At 61.9% G+C, this 21,031-nt stretch overlaps 1 protein-coding gene across 2 annotated transcripts in view; it reads left to right on the top strand.

Annotated features, from left to right (window-relative positions):
* The first annotated feature begins 8,114 nt into the window (after positions 1-8,114).
* LOC123393069 (GRAM domain-containing protein 4-like) overlaps positions 8,115-21,031 on the top strand; it is a 36,987-nt gene continuing 24,070 nt past the window's right edge. Inside the window, exon 1 of one of the 2 annotated variants that reach the window (XM_045083684.1) lies at positions 8,115-8,336. In XM_045083684.1, the coding sequence (XP_044939619.1) occupies positions 8,308-8,336 (29 nt within the window). In that variant the 5' untranslated portion in view covers positions 8,115-8,307. Of the gene's footprint in view, positions 8,337-19,522; positions 20,384-21,031 lie in introns of those variants that run through there. The other variant, XR_006607760.1, reaches the window with a different exon arrangement.

The raw sequence follows: 21,031 nt of genomic DNA, 5'->3' as shown, positions 1-21,031 counted from the left end.
TAGCATTTTTACTTAAACTCATTGACTGCTGCCTCCTCTCACCTGAACTACAAACAGCACATTGAGAAAATAATCTCTTGGGTGCTTCATTCCACCCTGCATACACAATGATCTCAGAAAAGCAATACCCAATACCAACAATAATACCAACATGCTCACTGAAAGGAGTGAAATATTTTGTACTTTTTGTCCTTTAGTTATGACCCAACAGACAGGTGCCGACAAATGATTGTATTTGAGGTCACCTGGAATATCTCTTCCCTGTATGGTCATGTTGCCATCTGAACACACAGCCAATGTTCATTAATTTCATTTTTAGTTTTAGGATTTTTTTTTTAAAGATTTTATTTATTAATTTGACAGAGAGAAATCACAAGTAGACGGAGAGGCAGCCAGAGAGAGAGAGAGAGGGAAGCAGGCTCTCCGCTGAGCAGAGAGCCCGATGCGGGACTCGATCCCAGGACTCTAAGATCATGACCTGAGCCGAAGGCAGCGGCTTAACCCACTGAGCCACCCAGGCGCCCCTTAGTTTTAGGATTTTTAAAAATTTAACATTATTTCTCCAATGGATCTACCAAACAAAGTATTTTCAAAGAAGTACCCTGTTGTTTCTCTCTTCTTTGAGGTAGCTGTTTGACGATTTTTAATTATCTTTTCATTCTTTAAAAATATGAAAAATGTTTGTGCCGCTCACTTTTTTAGATAAATGACTGTTTTTCCCTAGGTAGACTGTTTTACTTCCTCTTTTTATGATACTTTATATATGTTGTAATTACTTTATGCTTATACTTTTATGTAATATTCTTGGTCCACTGTCTGCCTGCTTTTCTTCTTTCTTTTCTTTTCTCTTCCCTTCCCACCTCCCTCCTTTTTCCTTCTCTCTCCCCCTTCCTTCTCTCCCTCCCCCCTTCTCCCCCCCCATCTCTCTCCCCCTTCCTTCTCTCCCTCTCCCCTTCCTTATTCTTTAATTGTCTATTGATCCCCAAGCAAGACAATAATGAATTTAGCTGGTGACCTTTGATTCCTTCTCTTTTATTCCTTTTCTCCATAATCTAATTCAAAATCATTTTGTTGATTTTTCCCATTTTTTGTAAAAATCAGAATTTTTACAGCCAGTGAACACCTGTAGGGTAAGCAGGAGGGGGCCCCACCTTTCATGCCCTCACCCTGTTCCTCCCCAGGAACATCCCAGTTATGTTTAATTCTGAAGATAAAGCATATTCATTCTCATCATCAACCCGTATCTTGCTGTCTCTTCATTTCCACTTTCCTATGCCCGTTCTCCAGTAGATTGATTCAGTGAAGTCTTCTTGAAGCAATAATCCCCAACAAGGACCGTTTCTCCACAGCCTTAACATGAAAGCCTGTTTGGACTGGACATACTATTCTGGGCGCGCATTTTTCTTTCCTTGGATCCGGGAATTACACCTTCCGGCACAAAGCTTGGCCGGCGGCAGTCCGCGGCGATCTGCTATTTTTTCCTTGCAAGTGATGGGAACTTTCTCACCTGGATGTCGAAAGGATTTTATTTTCTTTTTCTTTAAAATTCGGTGGCGTTTCTCTCCTACATCTTAGAGTTAGTCATTCCAGGCCCGTGTTCCTAGTGTGGCGTATGCCCTTCCAATATGTAATTTTACAGTCGTTCATCTGTTCTAAATTTCAGGAATGTCTACTTCAATTACAGTTTCGGTGTCCGCTCTGGCCCACGGATCTGGCTTTCTGGTCGGGAACGCTCTCATCACTGCCGCGCTAGATCGCTCCTGCCTGCCTTCCACACTCGCTCGCTTTTGTCTAGTCCCTAATTTCTCCCGATCTCATTTCTTTGGGATTTAAAAAAAGAAATACTTTCTGTCTCCCGCTGGTTGTGTTTATTCCGTCGTGGGTCCCAGTCAGTTTTGTCTTCATTCCTGGAATTACGTTCTCTTTTCTTCTAATTATTCTCCACACACTTTACACCCAACTGTCCTTTTCCTCTCTCATCATGGGTTTTCTGAGTTTTCCTAATTCTTTCTTTTATTTTAAGATTTTATTCATTTACTTGTCATGGGGGGGCACAAGCAGTGGGAGCAGCAGACGGAGGGAGAGGCAGGCTTCCCGCTGAGCAGGGAGTCCGATGCGGGCCTGGATCCCAGGACCCCAGGACCCCGGGATCATGACCTGAGCTGAAGGCAGACGCTTTACGGCTGAAGCACCCAGGAGTCCCACAAGTTTCCTGAATGGTGTTCTTTTATGATTTCCATCTTTTTTTTCCTATCTCCAGTTTCCATCTGCTTTGTGGGCACATCCTTTGGACGTACTATCCTTTTCCATGCAGTGCTGTCCCACGGCCTAGGGCCACTAGCCACATTTCAAGTGCTCCATAACTACTGGACTGTGCAAATATACAGTATTTCCATCATTCTAGAAAATTCCATCAGACAGAGCTGGTCCATAGGATCATAACTCTCTATCTTACTCTCTTGTTCTTATACAAGAGAGTCCCTTGGGGAGGGACCGACCGTCAGTCACCCTCCTCCAGTCTTCCCTTTACTAGCCCTTGGGGCTCCTCTGCACTGGCTCCTCGGCTCACTGGCCCCCAGGTTCCCACCCACCATGCCTGTTCAGCTCCATGGGCTCAGGGACAGAGAGGGCTGTCACTCCTCCACCATCTCCTCCCTCCGGCCTCTGCCAGGCCTGCCTTCCCTCAGAGAGGCCTGAAAGCTCCCCCTCCAAGAAGCCCCCAGCCCCCAGACTGTGGCAGGTCCTAGCCCCACTGACCACCTGGGCTCACCCTTCAGGTATAGGTCTTCCCCCCTCCAAGGAAAGTCTGTCTGAGCCAGGCCTGACAGATGCCGGCGTCCACGTGGGTGCGGAGTAGGCGTGGGGTGAGAAGAAAGGAGACCACTGCCCTACAAGGTAGGGAAACTGAGGCACCCAGAGTGGGAGGGGCTTGGCAGGGTCACATGGCATGTAAGACAGAGTCCAGATCCAGGTAGCTGACCCAGCCTTCTCCCACAAGGAGGCAGAAAGCGGGGCTTATAAGCGGGTCTCCAGGCGGGGGCTGGGCAGACCTCCAGGGCTGGCCGAGGGGGCAAGGCGCCCAGCCCCTGCACTGCCGCCTGCTGCCACCAGGGGGCACACTCCGTCAGTCTCAGAAGCCAGAACCCCAAGTTTAGGCAGCGAGCCCCTGGGTCCCAGGCCAGTGGCTGGGGTCTGTGCTCTGTTGCCTCCCCAGGGCCTGGTGAAGCCCTGCTAAGGGGCCGTGTCTTTAGGGCCCCCCTCCCTTCAGAGAACACAGTCTCTCCAGGGCCACGAAGCTGAGAAAGCCCTTCACACCTGCGTTCGGCCGCGGCTAATTCCTCTGAGACTCTCACTGGTTCCCATCCTCACCTTTCTGAGACGCTGATGCAGCTCGGAACAGAGGAGCGTGTCTGACACAGCAGGGGTGGGCCATTTTTTCCTGAAAACCTGTTATTAAGTTGATGGTGCATCTTACCCAACAGCATTTTTTTTTTTTTTAAAGATTTTACTTATTCATTTGAGACAGAGAGAGAGAGAGAGAGAGCACAGCAGGGGGAGCAGCAGCGGGAGGGGGAGAAGCAGAGCAGGAAGCCCGATGCGGGGCTCGATCCCAGGACCCCGGGTTTATGACCTGAGCCAAAGGCAGACGCTTCACTGATTGAGCCGCCCCGGTGCCACCCCACTCTGCCCCCAGCATTTTAAAGTCAAGGAAACATGTAAAGAGAGTTTCTGGGTGTCGACTAGCCGGTGACCCAGACCACATCTCTGAGCGACTACTATGTGCAAGGCTTTCCCATGTACTGAAATACAAACGTGTTGATTCCTGTAGGACTCAGGGATCCATCAGACCTTCAGCCCCCTGGACCAGCGGGCACCATGAATCCTGTTCCAGACCCTTCCTCGGAGACTTTGTCCACCCTTGGCCTCCCCTACAGCCTGCCTCTTGCCTCTCCAGAGGTGGAGATCACAGCCTGGTGGTGTGCACCTTACTTCTTCCCTTCACAGAAGAGGAAACTGAGGCTCAGAGGTCTAGGTTGTGTGTCCAAGGATGCGGAGCCAAGAGCATGTGGATGGCGGTCCTGAACTTCTCTGGCCAGGGCCCTCACAGTCTCATGGCGCTGGGGCCACAGGCCAGCAGGAGCAGCTGGCGGGGAGAGAGCAGGTCCCCAAGAGAGAGGTTTGAGGGCCGGAGTCGGTGCCCAGAGTCCAAGGTGGGTCAGCAGCTCTGAGGCTGGTGTCCTAGGGCAGAGGATCGGGTATCTTGGGGGGGACGGTGGCCAGGAGGAAGGGCACAAAGAGGGGCGCTGGCCCGGGACTTGATGAATGGGGAGACTCCGATGGCAGACGGCTCTGTCTGGGAGGGACCTCTTGGCAGGCTGGCTCTTCTAGAAGAGTCCAGGATGGAGAGAGTGGCCCTCTAGGAGCTCCGAGAAAAGAAGCAGGCGCGGAAGGCTTGCTGAAAGAGAGGGCACTTGAATGTGTGCCCGAAAAGAGCACAGCTACGGCGTGTGAGAGGTAAGATGCCCAGAGAAGAACCACTGTCTCCAGGCTTGCAGAGACCGCTGCTATGGCCCTGAGGTTGGAGGGGGTCAGCCGTGGTCCCTGTCCTCAGGCAGAGCACAGAGACGGTCTCAGAGGCACAGGCCACCCCTGCTGGTGTTGGTGCTGGGACGAGGGGAGGCACTGGCTGGCTGGTCAGGAGCCTCCCTTGGCATGTATGATGAAGTCCTTGGTGCCAGGAGGAAAAGAAAAGCAGGAGAGGCGGTCAGGGTGGACCCCAGAGGGGAGGTGGCCCTTCAGCGTGGCCGGAAGAAGAGGCCGAGGGAGGAGCCGTGCCCCCAGGTGGGGTGGGCAGGCAGAGGAACAGCAGGGGAGTCCTTGGGCAGCAGGGGGGGCTGTGTGCCCACAGGTGGCCCAGCAAGGAGGGGAGCCCTGGGACTTTGGGTCAGAGACGCGGAGGTAGCCGCTTCAGGGACTGTAGGGGTCCCGCCTGCCTTGGTGTGGAGGTCGGGGTGAGGCGAGGTGGCTCTGAACGGAGGACCCGGGCCCCCACGTGCAGGCCCAGGGGGCGAGGGGCCGGGGCGGGGGCTGTCCAGCCAGCCCAGCTGGAGGGAGCTGCCAGGCCCAGAGCGCAGCCTGGAGGGAAAGGCGGGAGAAGGCCCGAGGATGGCAGGATTTGGGGAGGACGCTCCGGGGTGCTGAGGGCCCTGGGGAGCGGGGGAGGGGACGAGCAGGACGGGGTCTGCAGCAAGTTGCCCAGACCTCCCGCTGACTTCTTTCTGCATGACTTTCTTAGCCACCAACATCCCCTGCTTCTGCTAGTCACCCAGGGGTTCGTGTGAGTCTAGCCATCTTGCCCCCCTGGATGCTCTTTGGGGCTCTGAGGCCAAGAGGCCCATTCTGGGGGCTCAGCTGGTTCCAGGTTGAGGGGGGACTCCAGGAGACCTTCTCACAGCTGCCAACACAGCTCAGAATTTGGCAATGCCCACCAGCACATGGTTGAGCAGAGGGGTGGGGGGCATGGGGACCCGAGCGGTCAGGTGGCTGCTCTGAGCCGGGTCCTTGTGGGAGTTTGCTCAGCATAAATACCACAGACTGGGAAGGAGGGGACGCTGGGACAACGGAGATTTATTTCCTCAGGGTTCCAGAGGCAGAAGGTCCCAACCCCTCTCCTGGGCTTGCAGATGGCTGTCCTCTCCCTGCTCACACGGTCATCCGTCTGTGTGTCTGTGTGTGTCCTGACCTCCTCTTCTTATTAGGGACCCCAGCCGGACTGGGTTAGGGCCCATCCTAAGCACCTCATTTTAATGTAATCACCTCGATAAAGGCTGCAGTAAGGGCCCCATCTCCAGACACCGTCATATTCTGAGGTACTGGGGGTTAGGGCTTCAGCCTGTTCATTTGGGGCACAGACACAGGTGAGCCTGGAACAGTCCCCATTTGTAAATGAGGTGACAGGATAACTCGCAGGAGCCCCGAGCAGGGCAGTATCCCATCACGCCAAGCGCCTGCTTTGAGGGGGATCCGGTCTGAACCCACCCACTGGGGGGACCAAACCTGGCTTTGCCCACCATTGTGGCCTCGCTGGCGGCAGCAGGTGCAGATGTCCTGTCCCCCACCCACCGCAGATGTCTGTTGGGGGGACTGGACGTGAGGGCTCCTGAGGTGGACCCGGCAGTCTGGTTCAACCCCTTCCCTTCTCCCCAAGTTCCCTCCAGCTCCTGCCTGCTCCCCCGACCCTGGGCACGCCTTCAAAAAACATTTTTTGGGCCCCTGGTCTGCGCCATGCTATGGTGGGGAGCTCTGTTTGCTGCTTTCATGGGCAGATAGGGGCTGTTTGGGGCTAGTTGGAGGTGGATTTCTGTCATTTGTGAACAAAAACGTCCTGACAACCATACTTAGTCTGGCCAAGGTCCAGAGGTGAGGGGGGGATGCGGGGTGGTGGTGCAGTGATGCACACATAAATAATCTGGGTCTTGCCCCAGGGGTGCGGTGGGGAGGGTTCGGGGAGGCAAGAACATAATCAGTAACCATGCAAACAATCCTAGTGTTGGAGACAGGAGGTGGCAGGTACTAGGTGGGGACTCCTAGGCGCTCTGGGAACTTGGGAGGCCAGGACTGTTTCCGGCCAGGCTGGTCAAGCGGTGCATTGAGGAACTGGGGGCGTGGAGCCGGGCCACAGGCGATAGGTTAGCTCCCTTACTCGGAAGTCATCAGGTTCTCTATTCTGCAGAAGGAAACTGTCACAGAGGACAGTCTCCTGCTAGGAGCTCACCTGAATGCTAGCCTCTGACCCTGGCCCATCAGGCTGCCTCCCCAGGCAGAGATGCTGGGTCAGGAGAAAAAAGGGGGGGACCCAAATCTTGCCCAGGAAGTGTTTCAGGGACTTAGGGCCTCTGGAGGGATGGATAGGACTTTCCCAGAGGGAGGGGAGGCTGGAGGCGGGTTGGGGCGGGAGGGTAGCGGAGAGTTCAGTTCTGGGTTTGTTGAGCGGAGGTGCCTGTAGGACTGGGTGCTTGTCAGTTTCTGCAGCGCAGGAAGCGCGGGCGGGACACTCGCGGGCAGATGGGAAGGGCAGGGCAGAGCCCAGAGGACCCAGCTGGCCAGGGGAGGCCGAGGAGCCTGGGTGACAGCCTTCAGGCCTTCTGTATTCCCCGGGTTCCCCTACCCTCCCAGCCCAATCGTCAGTAGCCTTGTCCCGGTCAGACCTGGGCGAGGGGCTCGTAGCCGGCACCCCAGCCCCGCCTAAGGGCCGGGTTTCTCTGGGGCTGCTTCCCTCTGTCCACTCCGCATCGTCCTGCGAGCTGGGACGGCCTCTGGTCGTGCAGCCAAGGTGGGGCAGGATTTTCCGGGGGAGAGGGTGTCCCAGAGCCGGGGGCAGGAGCGCGCAGAGCGGGACCCCACTGGGTGGTGCCTGGACAGACGCGGGAGTGCGGAGGGCGCGGGCGCGGCTCCCTTCTACGACGGTGAGAGTTGGAGAGAGCGGGGACGACCCAGAGCCAGCCCTGAGGCCAGGCAGCACCCCCGGGCATGCGGGAGCTCCGCCGGGCGCCGGGGTCCAGGGGAGTGCGCCCCAGTCCCCCGGCCGTGGGCCAGCAGCGGCCGCCACGGGAAGGGCGTTCCCCACGGGGTGCGGGTCGCCACGGGCAGCGCAGCTCCGTCTCGGACCCGCGGCGGCCCCGGCGCGTCCCCGGGCGGTGCGGCGCGCGGGCCCCGGCGAGGTGACAGCGGCGTGCGTGGCCGTGCGTGGCCGTGCGTGGCCGTGCGTGCCTGCACCGGAGGCGCTCGCCGCGGCGGAGCGCGGGGACGTGGCCGCGGCCTCCGCGCGGAGGAGCCGCTGCGCGTGCGCGCGGGAGCAGGTGGCGGGGACGCACGTGGGCCGCCCAGACAAAGGTGGCGCCGCGGGAACGAGCGTGAGCGCGCGCGCCGCCCCGCCGGGACAGGCGCGCTCCCGCGGGATCCGGAGCCCGCCGCCCCGGGAGGGCGGGGCGGGGCGAGGCGCGGGGCGGGGCGAGGCGCGGGGCGGTGCGCGGGGCGGGGCGGCGCGCGGGGCGGGGCGAGGCGCGGGGCGGGGCGAGGCGCGGGGCGGGGCGGCGGCTGCGCAGGCCGGGCCCGGAGCGCGCAGACTCCGCGCAGCGGGACGCGAGCGCGCGACCTGGCGCCGCCGCCGCCGCCGCCGCCTCCGCGCTCGTGGCCCGGACCCGCGGGGCCGCCTCCTCCGGGCTCCCCGGCGCCGTGGGCTCCCGGGCGGGCGGCAGGTGCAGCGCGGCCGGCGGCCGGCGAGGGGGGCGCCGCGGCAGCGGGTGAATGAGAGTTGGCTCCGATCTCCGCGCAGGGTAAGCGGCGCGCGCGGACGCCCACACGGACCTCGCGGACACACGGACCCGCTCCGGCCCGGGCCGGCCCGGCCGCGACCCCGCGCGCTCGGCCACGCGCCTCCGGGGCCCGGAGCCAGCGGCCCTCCCAGAAGGGCCCCGCGCGGGCGCGCCCCGCACACACGCCCCCAGTCCCGCGCGGGGCCGGAGCGCGTCACGGCCGCCCCCCTCGAGCGCGCGCCCCGCGGCCCCCGGCGCCCGACCGACCTGGGAGAGGAGGACGTCCCGGGGGCGCGGGGCCCGGGCTGGGGTGCTGCTGGTGGCCGAAGCGCGGCGGAGACGGGGCTCGGCGGGCGAACGTCGTCGTGGAACCCACTCCCTGGGGACACAGGAGAGGAGGAGGGAGCCCGCGACCCCAGAAGCGACCCCGCCAAAAAGTTGTGGCCACTCGCCCCCTCCCCGTACCCCTCTTTCTGCCTTGGCTGCTCTCCCTTTGTTTGTGACTTCTAGCTTAGTGGGGCTCTGCGGGGACCCGGGCCGCCTGCAGGCCTGGCGGCGGAGTGTGGCGGCCCCCAGCCTGGGGTCCCCGCCTGCTCGGAGCAGAACCGCACCCCTGTCCAGGCCTACAGCTGCGGGGGAAGAGGAGCCAGGGACAGGGGGGCGGGCTCACCTGCCCCTGACAGTGGCTCTGTGGCGGGAGGGGCGGCAGGCCCCAGGGCTGGAGACCTCCGTGGCTGCCCCCGAAGCCTGGTTGCTCTAGGGGTTGTTGCCAGTCCTGAATTTCCAGACGCAGGGAAAATTCATTTTGGGGGAGATCTTTTGCAGGACGGGAATCTTTTCTTGCCTTCCCTATGCAGGCTGCAGAGGAAATTTCCCGCACACAAAAGTCGTGGCCGTTGGGTCCCAGGCCCCATAGTGGCCCAGCGCTGGGGGTTAAGTCTGGGCCTGGCAGGATGGGCGGAGCTATGCACTAGTTAAGAGACAACTTGGGAGACTTGCCTCTGGTGCACATGCCCTGTGACCTTGGGCAGGAAGGCATTGCACCTCCAGGTCCTCATTTTCCCCAGCAGTAAAGGGAGAGGGGGCTGATACAAGTATTAGAGGAGGTGTTGCAGGCCACCTGCTGGCCAGGCACACCCAGGGCAGAGATCAGAACACCCTGGCGAGGCTGGCAGTGCCCTCCGCCCCCGGGCAGCCAGTTTCCCTGACTGCCCCACTTGTGTCCCGGGCGCATTTGAGCACACATCATCCCCCTGGGTGAGTGTGTTCCGGCTCTCGCCCCTGCCCTGTGCTGGGAGGGAAGCACATCCCACCGTTGTTAGCTGGGATTCCTTGGGTTGGGGACCTAAAGAACCCTGTCCCACCTTCCTGCTTGCAGACCCTCAAAAACCCTCTGCGTGGCCCAGGTAGGGGGCTTGGCTTGGCTGGCCTTCTCCCTGTCCTGGGCATGGTGCTGGTCCTTCTGGAGCACTTTGTGACTGCAGGGCAGGGGCCTTGAACCTCCGCAGTCTGGACGGTGCTGGACTCATGGCGGGGGGTGGGGGTGCCACCTTGGTCCCGGGGGCTGGGAGGTGGGGGTCCGTGGGGCCTCTGCCCTTCTTCCCCCTCCGCTGCCCTGGCTGATGAGGTGTGGGGTGTGGCTGTCCCAGTGGTGCGGCCTGTGGATGGGCAGGGCCTGTCCTTGTGATGTCTGTGTGTTTGCACTCGGGAAAGGCATTTCCTGGAAACTGGGAAAGTCTTAAACTTGTGGTTGGCTGGGCTCTGGCCCTGGCAACCTGTTTATTCTGGGTTTCTCTGGAGGTGGCCGAGGGACCCCTCATGGAGGAGGAACCAGGTGGTCTCTCTCCAGACTGCCAGCCCGCAAGGCTCCCCTCAGTGCCCTTTTATCTGTCAGTCCAGCCAGGAGTGGGTGTCAGGAGACCAGTGGTTGGCAGCGCCCGGTGACCGGCAGTCCCTGTGCTCCCTGGGCCTCACCTTCACCAGCTGGAAACGAGGGGGAGAATCAGGCCTGTTTTTCCTGAATCACCATTTCTGCTCTACGACAGAACAGAATAGAATCGCGGTTCAGGCACAATGAAACAGTGCTGTTAGAGCCCAGTGAACCCTGTTGCCAGGAGAGGCTGTGAGCCTGCAGCCCGTCCTCTGTGTGTCACAGTGACGTTCCAGATGTGACAGACGCCAGCCCCAGCCCCGGGCCACTCTTGGTGGAATCCGTGTCATCGGCGAACGGAGGGGCTCCCTTGACGCGTCCGTGGTGTGGCCTGTGTTGGTGGCCATGCCCTCGGCACCCCGTCACCTCATGGGCCCCAGTGGACGGACCCCTTTCAGCTCCCCCCGTGTTGTGGTTGGGCTGTTTCCCTCCGGGGGCTGAGCCTGTAGGGAATGGAGTTCCCGTCCTGGCGCGGTCTGGGCTCCAGACAGCGGCTCCTCTGCGGGGGCGGCCCTTCTGGCGCCCCTCACCTCTGATGTCCGGCCTCTATTGTGTGTCGGGATGGGGTCCCGCCTGGCGGCCGTGCTGGGGACGTGCTGAGCATTTCTGGAGCCCCTCTCAGCACAAAGCGTGTACTAGCTGGGAAGGAAGACACGGTGGCCGGCGGTGTGGCCCGGCGACCCCTTCTCTGAGCTTCTGCCTGCCTCGCTTCCCGCGGCTGCGGCACCTGTCGCCCCGAGCACGGAAGACCATTTCCGAGCGCGCTTGCTGCCCCGTGGGAGCTCTGACTGCGCTGGGGTTTGGGGCGTCCTGGCGGACTTGGGGAGATGAGACGTGGGCTGTGGAGGTGAGTAGTGGGAGGGATACAGCTGCACTTGCTGGGGAGGTGGCGTCTGTGTGCTCAGCCCAGACAGGGCGCCGGTGGGAAGCCGCTCCAGGAGAATGTGTCCATTCCCCAGGTGCCTGGAGGAAGGCCTCTGGGTTGGGGGGGCTGGAAGTGGACTTGGGGGCTCTTTGGCCCTGCGGTGGTTTCGGGCTGGTTTCTTTCTTGGCCCTTCGGCAGCATGGCAGTGGGGACTTTCGCTGGGTCTTCATCCTGGGCAGAATCTCGAAAATACCCCACGCATAGGGGTAAGAGTTCAAGTCCCTGAGAGTCTGGTGTGGCTGGCGGGCGCAGGAGGAGACCCGGGTCGCTGAAGATGATGGTGGTTGAGGGCCCAGCGGTGGGAGGCACAGCCCTGCCCCAGGTTGGGAGTCGGCCGGCTGGCGAGGTCAAGAAATGTAATCGGGTAACTTGAGAACTTCAGGGGACGTCGCTCAGACTTTCCTTACAGAGGTGGGGCCAGGGGAGGGTTCCCTGATTCGAGAAAACCGTGTTCCTTCCTCCGGTGTCTGTGCGGCCCGCACGGAGGGGCCGGGGGGAGACTTTGGGCCCCTCCTTCTGCACCGCTGACTGGCCCCTCCTGAGGGCTGTCGTTGACATTGTCTGGCGTCTGAGTTCTGACCGGGTTGCGATCGTGTTTGAGGCCTGTGCCTGAAGTCCCCTCTGGTCACCCTGGAAGACAGGGAGTACTGGCCATTCACAGAAACTCTGCGAACAGTGACAGAAAGCACTGAGACCAGCGTGGGACATCAGGTGTGGGACAGGTGTTCTCCCCGCACTGTCCCCCTTCCGCCCCAGTGGGAGAAACTGAGGCACAGAGAGGTGGGCTGGCCTGTGCCCCCATTTAGATAAGTCGCAGGGCTGGGATTGGAACCTGGTTTGTTTGGCTGCAAGGCTCCCGACCTCACCGCCTCCCCGATAGCCCCTGTGGCAAGTCCAGTTACGTTTCTGGGGGTCCGTGAGAGCGGTGTGAGCGATCGGCCGAGAGTCGTGGTGGGAAGGCTTTCTGCCATCTAGCACGCGGCAGTAACGAGGGCCTCCCGGACCCCAGGCCTGCCGGCCCTCTGAGCGCTTTGTAGGATTGGTCTTTGTAACCGGAGGGGGGTGCTGTTACTAGCTCCGTCGCACAGATGAGGAAGCTCCTCTCAGAAGAGGAATCTCCCTGAGGCCACAGGCTGGTGAGCGGCAGTCAGCTTTGGACCGGTCTCTGTTCCTAACCTGTAGCGGGGAGGTGAGGTGCAGAAAACTTGATCTTGCTGCTGTGTGTTCTTGGGCAAGACGTTTCACCTCTCTGGGCCTGGGTTTGGTCACCTGTAAACAAGGGTCTTGGTGTCGTATACAGAAACCAGAGGTTTGAGAGCATTCTGCCATTCATAGAATGGGCCGCCGGCTTCTCCAAGGAGGAGGGGCGGGGGGAGATGGTGGCCAGTGGGCAGGTGCTCTTCGTCCCCAGCACGGGCTGGTGTTGGCTGGCTGTGGTTGGAGTCAGGGCTTCTGGCTGTCTCAGGGCTCAGCCCCAGATTTGGGAAGAAAGATACGGGACACCAGGGGCCCTAGTTCTCCCCTCTGAAGTGAGGGTGGTCAGTGAGTTGTTACCTGTGCCTCTGGAATGAGAGATGGGGAGGGGGCGCTACCCGAACTCCTCTGTGCCACCAGAGCCAGGTTAATCTGTGGGGAAGAGAAGCCCAGTGTGCTGGGCACCGTCAAGGGCCCCAGAGGTGGGGGGGCAGCTCCCCTCTCTCGGGCAGGTTCCCGCCATCAGTGGAAAGCGCTCTGCTTCTAGCCCGTCCCCTGTGGGCAGCAGGGCCTGGGCGTGTCTGCGGTGAGCACGTGGCGTGAGGAGGCAGGAGTCCCTCCCGAGTCCTGCCAGCGTGGAGGACAGGTGGGGGCACATCTGAGTCCTTCCTGTGCCGCAGCGGCCTCCATTCTGAGCCTCCCCCTCCCCCTCTCCCTCCCCTCCGCCCCCTTCTGCCCCAGGTGCCTGCGGGGCTGGCCGAGCCCTCTGTCGGGCGCAACTTTGCTCCCTTCCCCAGCCAGGGCGGCCTCTGAGCTCTGAGCCCGGTTAGGGAAGTGCCCCCTCACGCCACCCCTCCCCGCTACTCCTGTGTCGCTTCTGCCCCTCTCTGCTCCGGCTCCCCAGTCGGTAAGCCTTGGGGAAGTGAAATGTGGCCTCGGCACAGGCTGGGGTGCCGGGCTGTGCCCTGGGGTGGGGGTGCTCCGGGTCCCGGGAGCCTGGCTGGGGGAGCTGCGGGATCCGGGGGCGGCGGGCTTCCACAGGGAGGGGGCAGGGCGCTGCAGGCGGAGAGGCGGCGGTTTTTAAAATATCTTCATCGAGGCGTCGTTTACATGTCATGCCAACCGCCCGTTGAGAGTGCGATTCACCGGGTTTTAGCATATTCACGAAACTGTGCAGCCGTCACCACAATCAGATTTTAGAGCATTTCCGTCACCCCAGAAAGAAACCCCGTGTCCCTCCGCAGTCGGTCACCCCTCATCCCTGCCTCCGAGGTGGGGTCCGCTGGCCGAGAGGAGGCCTTTCATCTGTCTGTGTGGCCGTGTGTAGCCGTGGGGGCCTTTCCTGAAGCGTGGCCTTCTTCCCTGGCACCACGGGACCCTGGGCCGCCTTTCTTCCAGGCTCTGTGGGCTCACCTTGCCTCTCCAGGTACCGGGGTCTGAGCCCGCAGCTGCCCCTTCTGTCGCTGTGGCTTACCCACTGTGTGCAGGGACCTCAAGCCGTTTGCATACCCATCATCTCCAGGAAGCCTTCCTGGCTTTCCCCTTCCCACAGGGTTAGGACCTCATGGGCCACGGTGCCCTCGTGCTGGTCACCCTGCGCAGGCTTGCCTGTTGACTCACCTGCCATCTGTGCTGCTGGAGGGCAGGGGCCTTCCTTTTCATTTTCTGCTGGGCTCCTTGGGGACAGTGTGTGTGTGGGGTGACTGGTTGCAGGCCGGGGGTTGGGTGGGGGTGGGTCCATGAGGCTCTCTCCCCCACATCCGCACCGTTTCTGTCCCTCAATCATTATCCTATGATTGGTTGGTTTTGAAACTTCACTGTGTCCTTTGGAGCGGCTCAAGGGCAGGGCTGGTCTGGCTGTGGGTGACGGGATGCCTGGAGGCCCGTCTGCGCCGTGTCCCATCCGTGGCTCGTCGTTTGTTGGCTTTTTAATAGACGGTATTTTATAGATCGGTGTTAGATACACAGAAAATTACACAGCTACAGCCGAGGTCTACACACTCAGGGGTCCTGCAGGCTCTTCTGGTGTGAATATCTTGTTAGTGCGAAACAGTGTTAAAATTGGTGAACCAGCGTTGACACGTTGTTAACTCAAGTCGGGCTTTAGATATCCTTAGTTTTAACGTAAAATCTTTTTCCTGTCTCAGGACCGCATCTGGGCTCTGGCTCTGGAGGTTCCTTTGGGCTGGGACGGTTTCTCAGACTTTTCTGCTTTCTGATGACCCTGACAGGCCGGAGAAGCATTAGGGAAATGATAGGGTCCCTCTGGGTTGGAATTTGTTCAGACACCTGGAATTCCTCTGTTGGAATTTAGATGTTTTTCTTGGGGCTGAACTGGGGTCTCAGGGTTAGGAGGAAGCCCACAGGGGCAGTGCCCTCTCCTCCCACTGCATTGGGGCACCTGCTGTCCGCCTCACTGACCACGGAGGTGTCCCTTGTCGGCCACAGTCGCAGGGCTGTCGTGGGCACGTCGGTCAGGCTTCTCCGTGAAGCTCCTCTCTCCCCCGTCCGTGCTGCCCTCTGAAGGGGGTCTGTGTGCACGGACCCAGGGGGGTCATGTGCACACAGGGGGGTCCTGCCCCAGCCCCTCCGGGGCCACGTTTCTTTGTTATTGGGAACTTTTCTGTGTGGGAGCCTTGTGTCTTCTCTGCATTTACTAATGTATTCATCCTTCTTGTATCAGGGCAGAATCCTGTCTCGTTCTGTGTTTTGAGTTACTTATCTTGTTGGAGGACTTGTTCCGGCTCTGGGCCCATCCGGCGGCGGGGGGAGCGCGTCCCACTCCCTGGCTCTGCAGGCGGCTCTAGGCTCACCTTGCCCACGTCTTGCCCCAGCCCTGCAGTCGGCTGCTCCTGCCAGAGCACGGGGTCCAGCCCCGGGGTCACGGCCTGCCCCAGCACTGCGCTGGGCCCACCCCCTGCCAGAGCTCAGGGTCAGGACCCGGGGCCACATCCTGCCCGAGCCTTGCACTGGGCCCTCCCCATGCTGGAGCTCAGTGTCAAGACCCGGAGTCACGTCCTGCCCCCCCACCCCCGTGCTGGGCTGCTCCCCGTGCCGGAGCACAGTGTCAGGACCCGGGGTCTGGGCGCCAGGCGCATTTGCTGCTGGGGGCGTGGTTCTCTCCGCCTCGGCAGCTGGAGCGGGAGCCACACTCGAGTACTCTAACTGTGGGTCTCTGCGCGCCTCTGACGACGTCTGTGAGTCTCCATCTGTGACCGTGCTCAGTGACACGCGAGTTCATCCTGACGATACAGTCTGCCCCTTACCACGTGGGTACGCCGGCCTCCTCTTCTCCCTGATCAATAAACCCCTATCCCGCGGTGGGAGACGGGCTCCCCGCTGGCCATGTGTTTCCAAAATCATTCCTTTCTGGTATGCGCGTGGAGCAGGGTCACCGTTGTCATCCTGGCCTTGGGGAGTAGCTTTATGGGCCTGGACGCAGCGTGCGTGTCCGGTTCCCGCTCACTGGGTGGGGCCCGGTGCCCTGTCAGAGCTCAGGCCCCAGGGGGTCACGGGGCGTCCCGTCTGCAAGAAGGCCTGTGGCCTGTGGGGGGAGAAAGGGGAGAACGGGCCCCCAGCTGTGCCCGGTCAGCCGGCCCCACGGGGTGGACACAGACTTGGCATGCTTTTGAAATGTGAAAGCGGGGCCGACTTTGAACACGGCCCAGAGGTCTGGCCTCGGCAGCATGAAGAGAAGGCCCATGAGCAGACCCGCGCTCCGCTGCATCTCGGACCAGGATCCTGGCGGGGCCTGGCGGCTTCCCACCTCCGAACTCACACCTGCGCGGGCGGGGGGCGACGCCTGCAGAGCAGCCGCTGTGCCCAGAGACCAGTTTCCTTTCTGGGAAGGAGAGAAGCGAGGCTCGAGTCGGCTTCCATTCCCGTGTGGGGTCTGTCTGCGGCACGTGTGGGGCCTGTTGGCGGGGAGAAGGGCTTCCGCTGGAGGCTTCAGAGCCAGGCAGGGGGCGGGGAGGTAGAGAAGGCTCCGGCTCCCTGAAGCTGGGGGGCTGTAGCGGTCTGCACCCTGAGCGGTGGGCAGGGGCTGGCGCTGGGGTCCCTGGGCTGGGGAGGCCCGAGCGCAGCCACGGGGTTGGGGGCGGGGTAGGTTTCTGAAGAGGGGAGCAGCCGGCTGGGCAGGCTGGGAAGAAGGCTGGCAGGGCAGCTGCCCGTGTTGAGAGAGAGCGGGACGGGACAGTGGGCGAGGGAGGCACTGATGAGGACCGTCGCTTGGAGTGGGCACACGGTGGGCGGCCGTGCCGCGCCCACCATCCTGTCTGCACCCTCACGTGCTCTTTCCCACGCAGGGGTTCTGGCTCCAGGAGGAGCTGGCCTTGTTTTCTCGCTCGTGGGTGAGCTCCTGCCATGGACCCGGGGGGCTCTGGCCCTCCCACCCAGCCTGCGTCCGCAGGGGAGCTGAGGAAGCTGGTGGAACTGGCCGGGGGCTCTGTGGGGCTGGGGGTGCTGTTGTCTCCGAGTGGCCCTTCCTGGGAGTGGAGCCTTGGGGACCTGGTGGTCCGTCATGCCACCATCTCCCTGTCACCCTGCTCACCTGGCGCCCCCACAGAGTGCCTTCATCCCAGGTCCTTGCTGTGCCACACCCGCATTGCCCCTTCTATCTGGGTTGACATTTTGGGGTCTGCTAGGTCCTATGCAACAGGCAGCTTCAGAGGCAGCAGAGCTCTGGGACGACTGGAATCGCTTGGGGGTCATGGCTATCCAGTGTGGCTGCCTGGCAGCTGTAGTCTAGGGCACGTATGTCTGCCTGGAGGGGAGCCCGAGCTGCACCACCGGGGTGAGCTGGCGGGACCAGCGAAGGCCGGCCTGGTCTCGGTCCTCCTGCCCAGAGCTGGGGTGGGGGTTGGAGTGGAGGGCTCCCCCTGCTCCGAGGACGCTCCGTGGCAGAGACCGGAGGACACGTGTTGGTGTTGGCCCCTGGCTGGAGAGCTTGGCATTTATTTTCTTATTTTTATTTTTCTAAAAATATTTTATTTATTTATGTGACACAGCAAGAGCAGGAACACAAGCAGGGGGAGTAGGAGAGGGAGAAGCAGGCTTCCCACCGAGCAGGGAGCCCGATGTGGGGCTCGACCCCAGGATCCTGGGATCGGACCCGCGCTGAGGGCAGATGCTTAACCACTGAGCCCCCCAGGCACCCCGGGAGTTTGGTATTTAAACCTCTGAAGCAGCTTAAATAGTGAGAAACACACACAAACCTGTAATATCCCCGAACTCAGACTCTCTCTCTCAGAAGAACCAGGCTGTCGAGCCACCCACCGGGTTCCCGCTAAATCCGCGCGGCGGTGGGCGTGCCTTGTGGTGGTGAAGGGCGTCATGCGCCTGAGGCCGCGCATCCCAGAAGCAGGATGGTGAGGGTCCGTGTGGGGTGGGGTGGCGGGGGCCGAGCTGTCCCGACCGACACTGCCCCCTGGTTCCGGGGGTTGAGGCCATGCGCCCCCTCAAGGCCCCTCTGAGCATATCCTGGGCAGCCATGCGTGCCAGGCCCGGCCCTGTCCTGCCACACGGGTTGAGCGTCCAGCAGGCCTGCTGGGCACATCCTGCAGCGGGAGGAAAAGGAATACTTTGTTCGGAGCCGGTGCTGGGGAATGCGGGCAGATGTGAGTCACAGCACGCGTACTCCGCGAGGAAGTGAAGGGAAGGTGTGCGCGTGTGTGTGTGCACGTGTGCACGCGCGGTGCGAGGGGCGGCGAGCGGGTTGGCCTTCCTCGAGGAGGAGCCGGAGGAGGGATAGCGGCGGACCCAGGGCCGGATCAGAAGGGAGCACGAACGAGCGCCATTCCCCAGTCCCTGAGGCCAGCCTGCCCGGCGGCGGCCGGGGCCGCGGAGCGTTCGGTGGAGAGGAAGTGAGCTGAGTCAGCCACCAGAGAGCCCTGGGCGGCCCGGCTGGGTGGAGCCGCTGGCACGGTTGGGGCAAGGCCAGAGGGGCCATCCTGCCCCCGCCCCGGCCGCCCGGCCCGCCGGTGTCCCAAGGGCGAGCCCCTGGTGGGAGAGCCTAGAGGCAGAGGGTCGGTGCGGGTCAGGAGGGGCGCGGGCGGCTCTTCGCAGCCTCCGCTGAGCACCGTCTTGGGGGGCCCTGGGAGATGGGCCCCAGCAACCTGACCGGGGCAAGGGCAGGGGGAGGGTGGAATCCTCAGGACTGCCTGGCATCACCACCCCCCACCGACGGGAGAGCGCCAGTGGCCGCTGGGCATCTCCCCCGTGTGCGCGGGAGGCACGGCCTCCAGAAGGGGGGTGACGGGCGTCCTGCATGTTGAGGTCTGCTCGCGTTTGTGTGAGGCAGCCCGACTGGTTCTGGGGAGAACCCGGACTCTGTGGGGTGGGCCAGGCTGCGTGGGGCCCAGGAAGGGGGCCACGGCCTCTCCCCAGCGGGTTTCTCCTCTTCGAAAAGCCCCAGCCCGGGTCTTCCCCAGCTCCGTAGCTCCTGCTGCACTGGGGGTGTGAGAGTCCAGATGCCCGCACGGTGGGGAAGCGGGAGCTGGAGTTCTTGAAGTGGCCCTTTCCTCTCCCTGGGGTCCTCCGTCAGGCCCCGGAGCCCCACACCACTGTCACATGGGCTGGGCCTTTCTCATCCCAAGATGTAGGGGCGACTGGGCAGAGCCTAGATGTGGCCCGAATGCTCTTCTGGTGGCTGCTAAAGCCTTTGCCTGGGTCGTGGCTTCGCTAGGGTGTGTGGGGCTGGTGACCGAGCCTGTCTGCTAAAGCAGAGCTCCTGCTGACCCGGGGCAGGGACCAGAGCGGGGCTGCATGTGGGGCAGGGGCCCGAGCAGTGACCAGTGGCCAGCTTAGCTGGTGCTCCAGGGAGGAATCCTTCTGGAGCTATAGCCCCGTCCTAGCGTGCTAGCCCCCCAGCAGGGTCACTGCCATCTTTGAGAAAGCCCTGAAGCCTCTTGGGTGTGGGGAGCCTTGGATTCTGGGGACCCCACCTTATGTGGCCCAAGCAGGGATGGCATGCTGGGGGGCTGGTCTGAGTTGGGGGCGTGGAGAGCTGCCCGAGGGTCCCCCAGGGGAGGGTGACTGGGTGGCTGCCACCCCCCACAGCAAAGCTGGGAGGGGCTTCCCCGTCCCCACCTTGCAGACGGGTTCAGTGGGGCTGGAGAGGTCCTGGTAAGTGGCTAACTGAGGTGCTCCACTGCCTTAGGGCCTGTGTCCTTGTCTGTGTCTGCCTGCCACACCTTTTGGGTCCATTTAGGGGTTTTAGATGGTTGAAGTCATCTTCTTAGTTACCCACGTACGGGCTTTATGTGGATGCTAAACTCTGCTTTTGGGGGGACTTGCCCCTTTCATGCGTGTATACATGAGGCCCCCTCACTCTGCAGGGGCCTCAGGCCTCCCCACACCTCCCCAACCCTCACGGGAAGGCTGGGGTGTCAGATTCCTCTCTGACCCACCGAGCCAGCCCCCAGCAGGCCCTCCCACCACCACCGACCACGATGGGAGGGTGTGGGTCTCTCTTGCGGGACTGTGGGCTCCTTGAGGGCAGGCTTAGGGCAGGCTTGGCCCGGCCGTGCTGTGCAGGCGCCTGCCGCCCGTGGCCGGTGAGCGCTGGATGGGGAAGGGCCCCAGTGCCGATGCTGTCTGCGGGACCCCTGGCCTCTCTGTCTGTCGCTCAGAGCCGGGGGGGCGTGGGGACAGGGACCTGCAGCTGCCCAGGGTCTAGCTCCCTCTTGCTCTGCCCTCTACAAGCTAAGCCAGCCCAGTGGGCGGTCCTTGGAACAGAGGCGTGGACTGGGCAGGGCCAGGGAGGCCTCCGTAATCTGGGCTGTCCCTCCCCCTGGAGCCTGTGTCACCGCCTACGGAGAGGGCCGGGAGCCTTGCTGAGGGTAGGGCAGGACCACAGGACCACAAAGGAAAGAACAGCGGGGAGGCTCAGGAAGGCTCACACTGAAATGCCGCCCGATGATGCGAACAGTGATCCTGGAGGCTCTGCGGGTGGCCCAGGCTTCATACCCACGGCCTCTATCCGTAACGGCCCCCGTGACAGCTGGTGAGCCTGGCGCAGAGGTGAGGTGTCTCAGAGAAGGTCACACGACCAGAGAGATATGAGGCTGGGTGACTCTAGAGGCCACTGGCACCCAGGGCCTTGGCATGTCTCCATCAGCCATGGGGGCCTGAGCAGGCCTCGGGGGTGGGGAGCCCTGGGTTCCTCCCCTAGGCAGGAGGGACTGAGCCTGGAGTGTGGCTGGTGCAGCCCTGAGTCTGGGCCCTTCTTTTTGCTGTCTGTGTGTCGCCCAGGTTGCTGCGGGATACCTTGTCTTCCGGCAGAGAGCTGAGGCGGGGTTGGGGGTGGGGAGTGTGCCTGTCTGAGGAGGTGGTGCTCCTGGGCCTGAGTTGCCGTCCGTGTGTGTCCGTGTGTGTGTCCCAGGCCTGGGGCTGTAGCTGGTGGGTGTCTGCTGGTTGCTCTTGCTGGGTCTGGCTGGGGCGGCTTGGCTGGGTGCTGGGAGGAGGGAAAGCCGGGGCTAGAACCGACCAGGAGGGAGGCCAGGGCCCAGTAGGGCTAGGTCTGAGCATTTGGGAGGGCGAGCCCGCAGCATCTGTCTGGGGACAGCTGAGGACCCGAGGTTTCTAGTTTAGGGACGCAGGTGGAGAAGGCGGGGGGTCCCAGAAAGGGAGCCAGGTGCCCAGCCCGCAGGCCACAAGGCAGGGAACTGT

This window comes from Mustela putorius, unplaced genomic scaffold, assembly GCF_011764305.1.
Source record: "Mustela putorius furo isolate JIRA1106 unplaced genomic scaffold, ASM1176430v1.1 tig00000738_pilon_pilon_pilon, whole genome shotgun sequence".
Taxonomy (NCBI): domain Eukaryota; kingdom Metazoa; phylum Chordata; class Mammalia; order Carnivora; family Mustelidae; genus Mustela; species Mustela putorius.
Note: the sequence above shows the minus strand (reverse complement) of the source record. Positions and strands in the feature narration are given on the sequence as shown.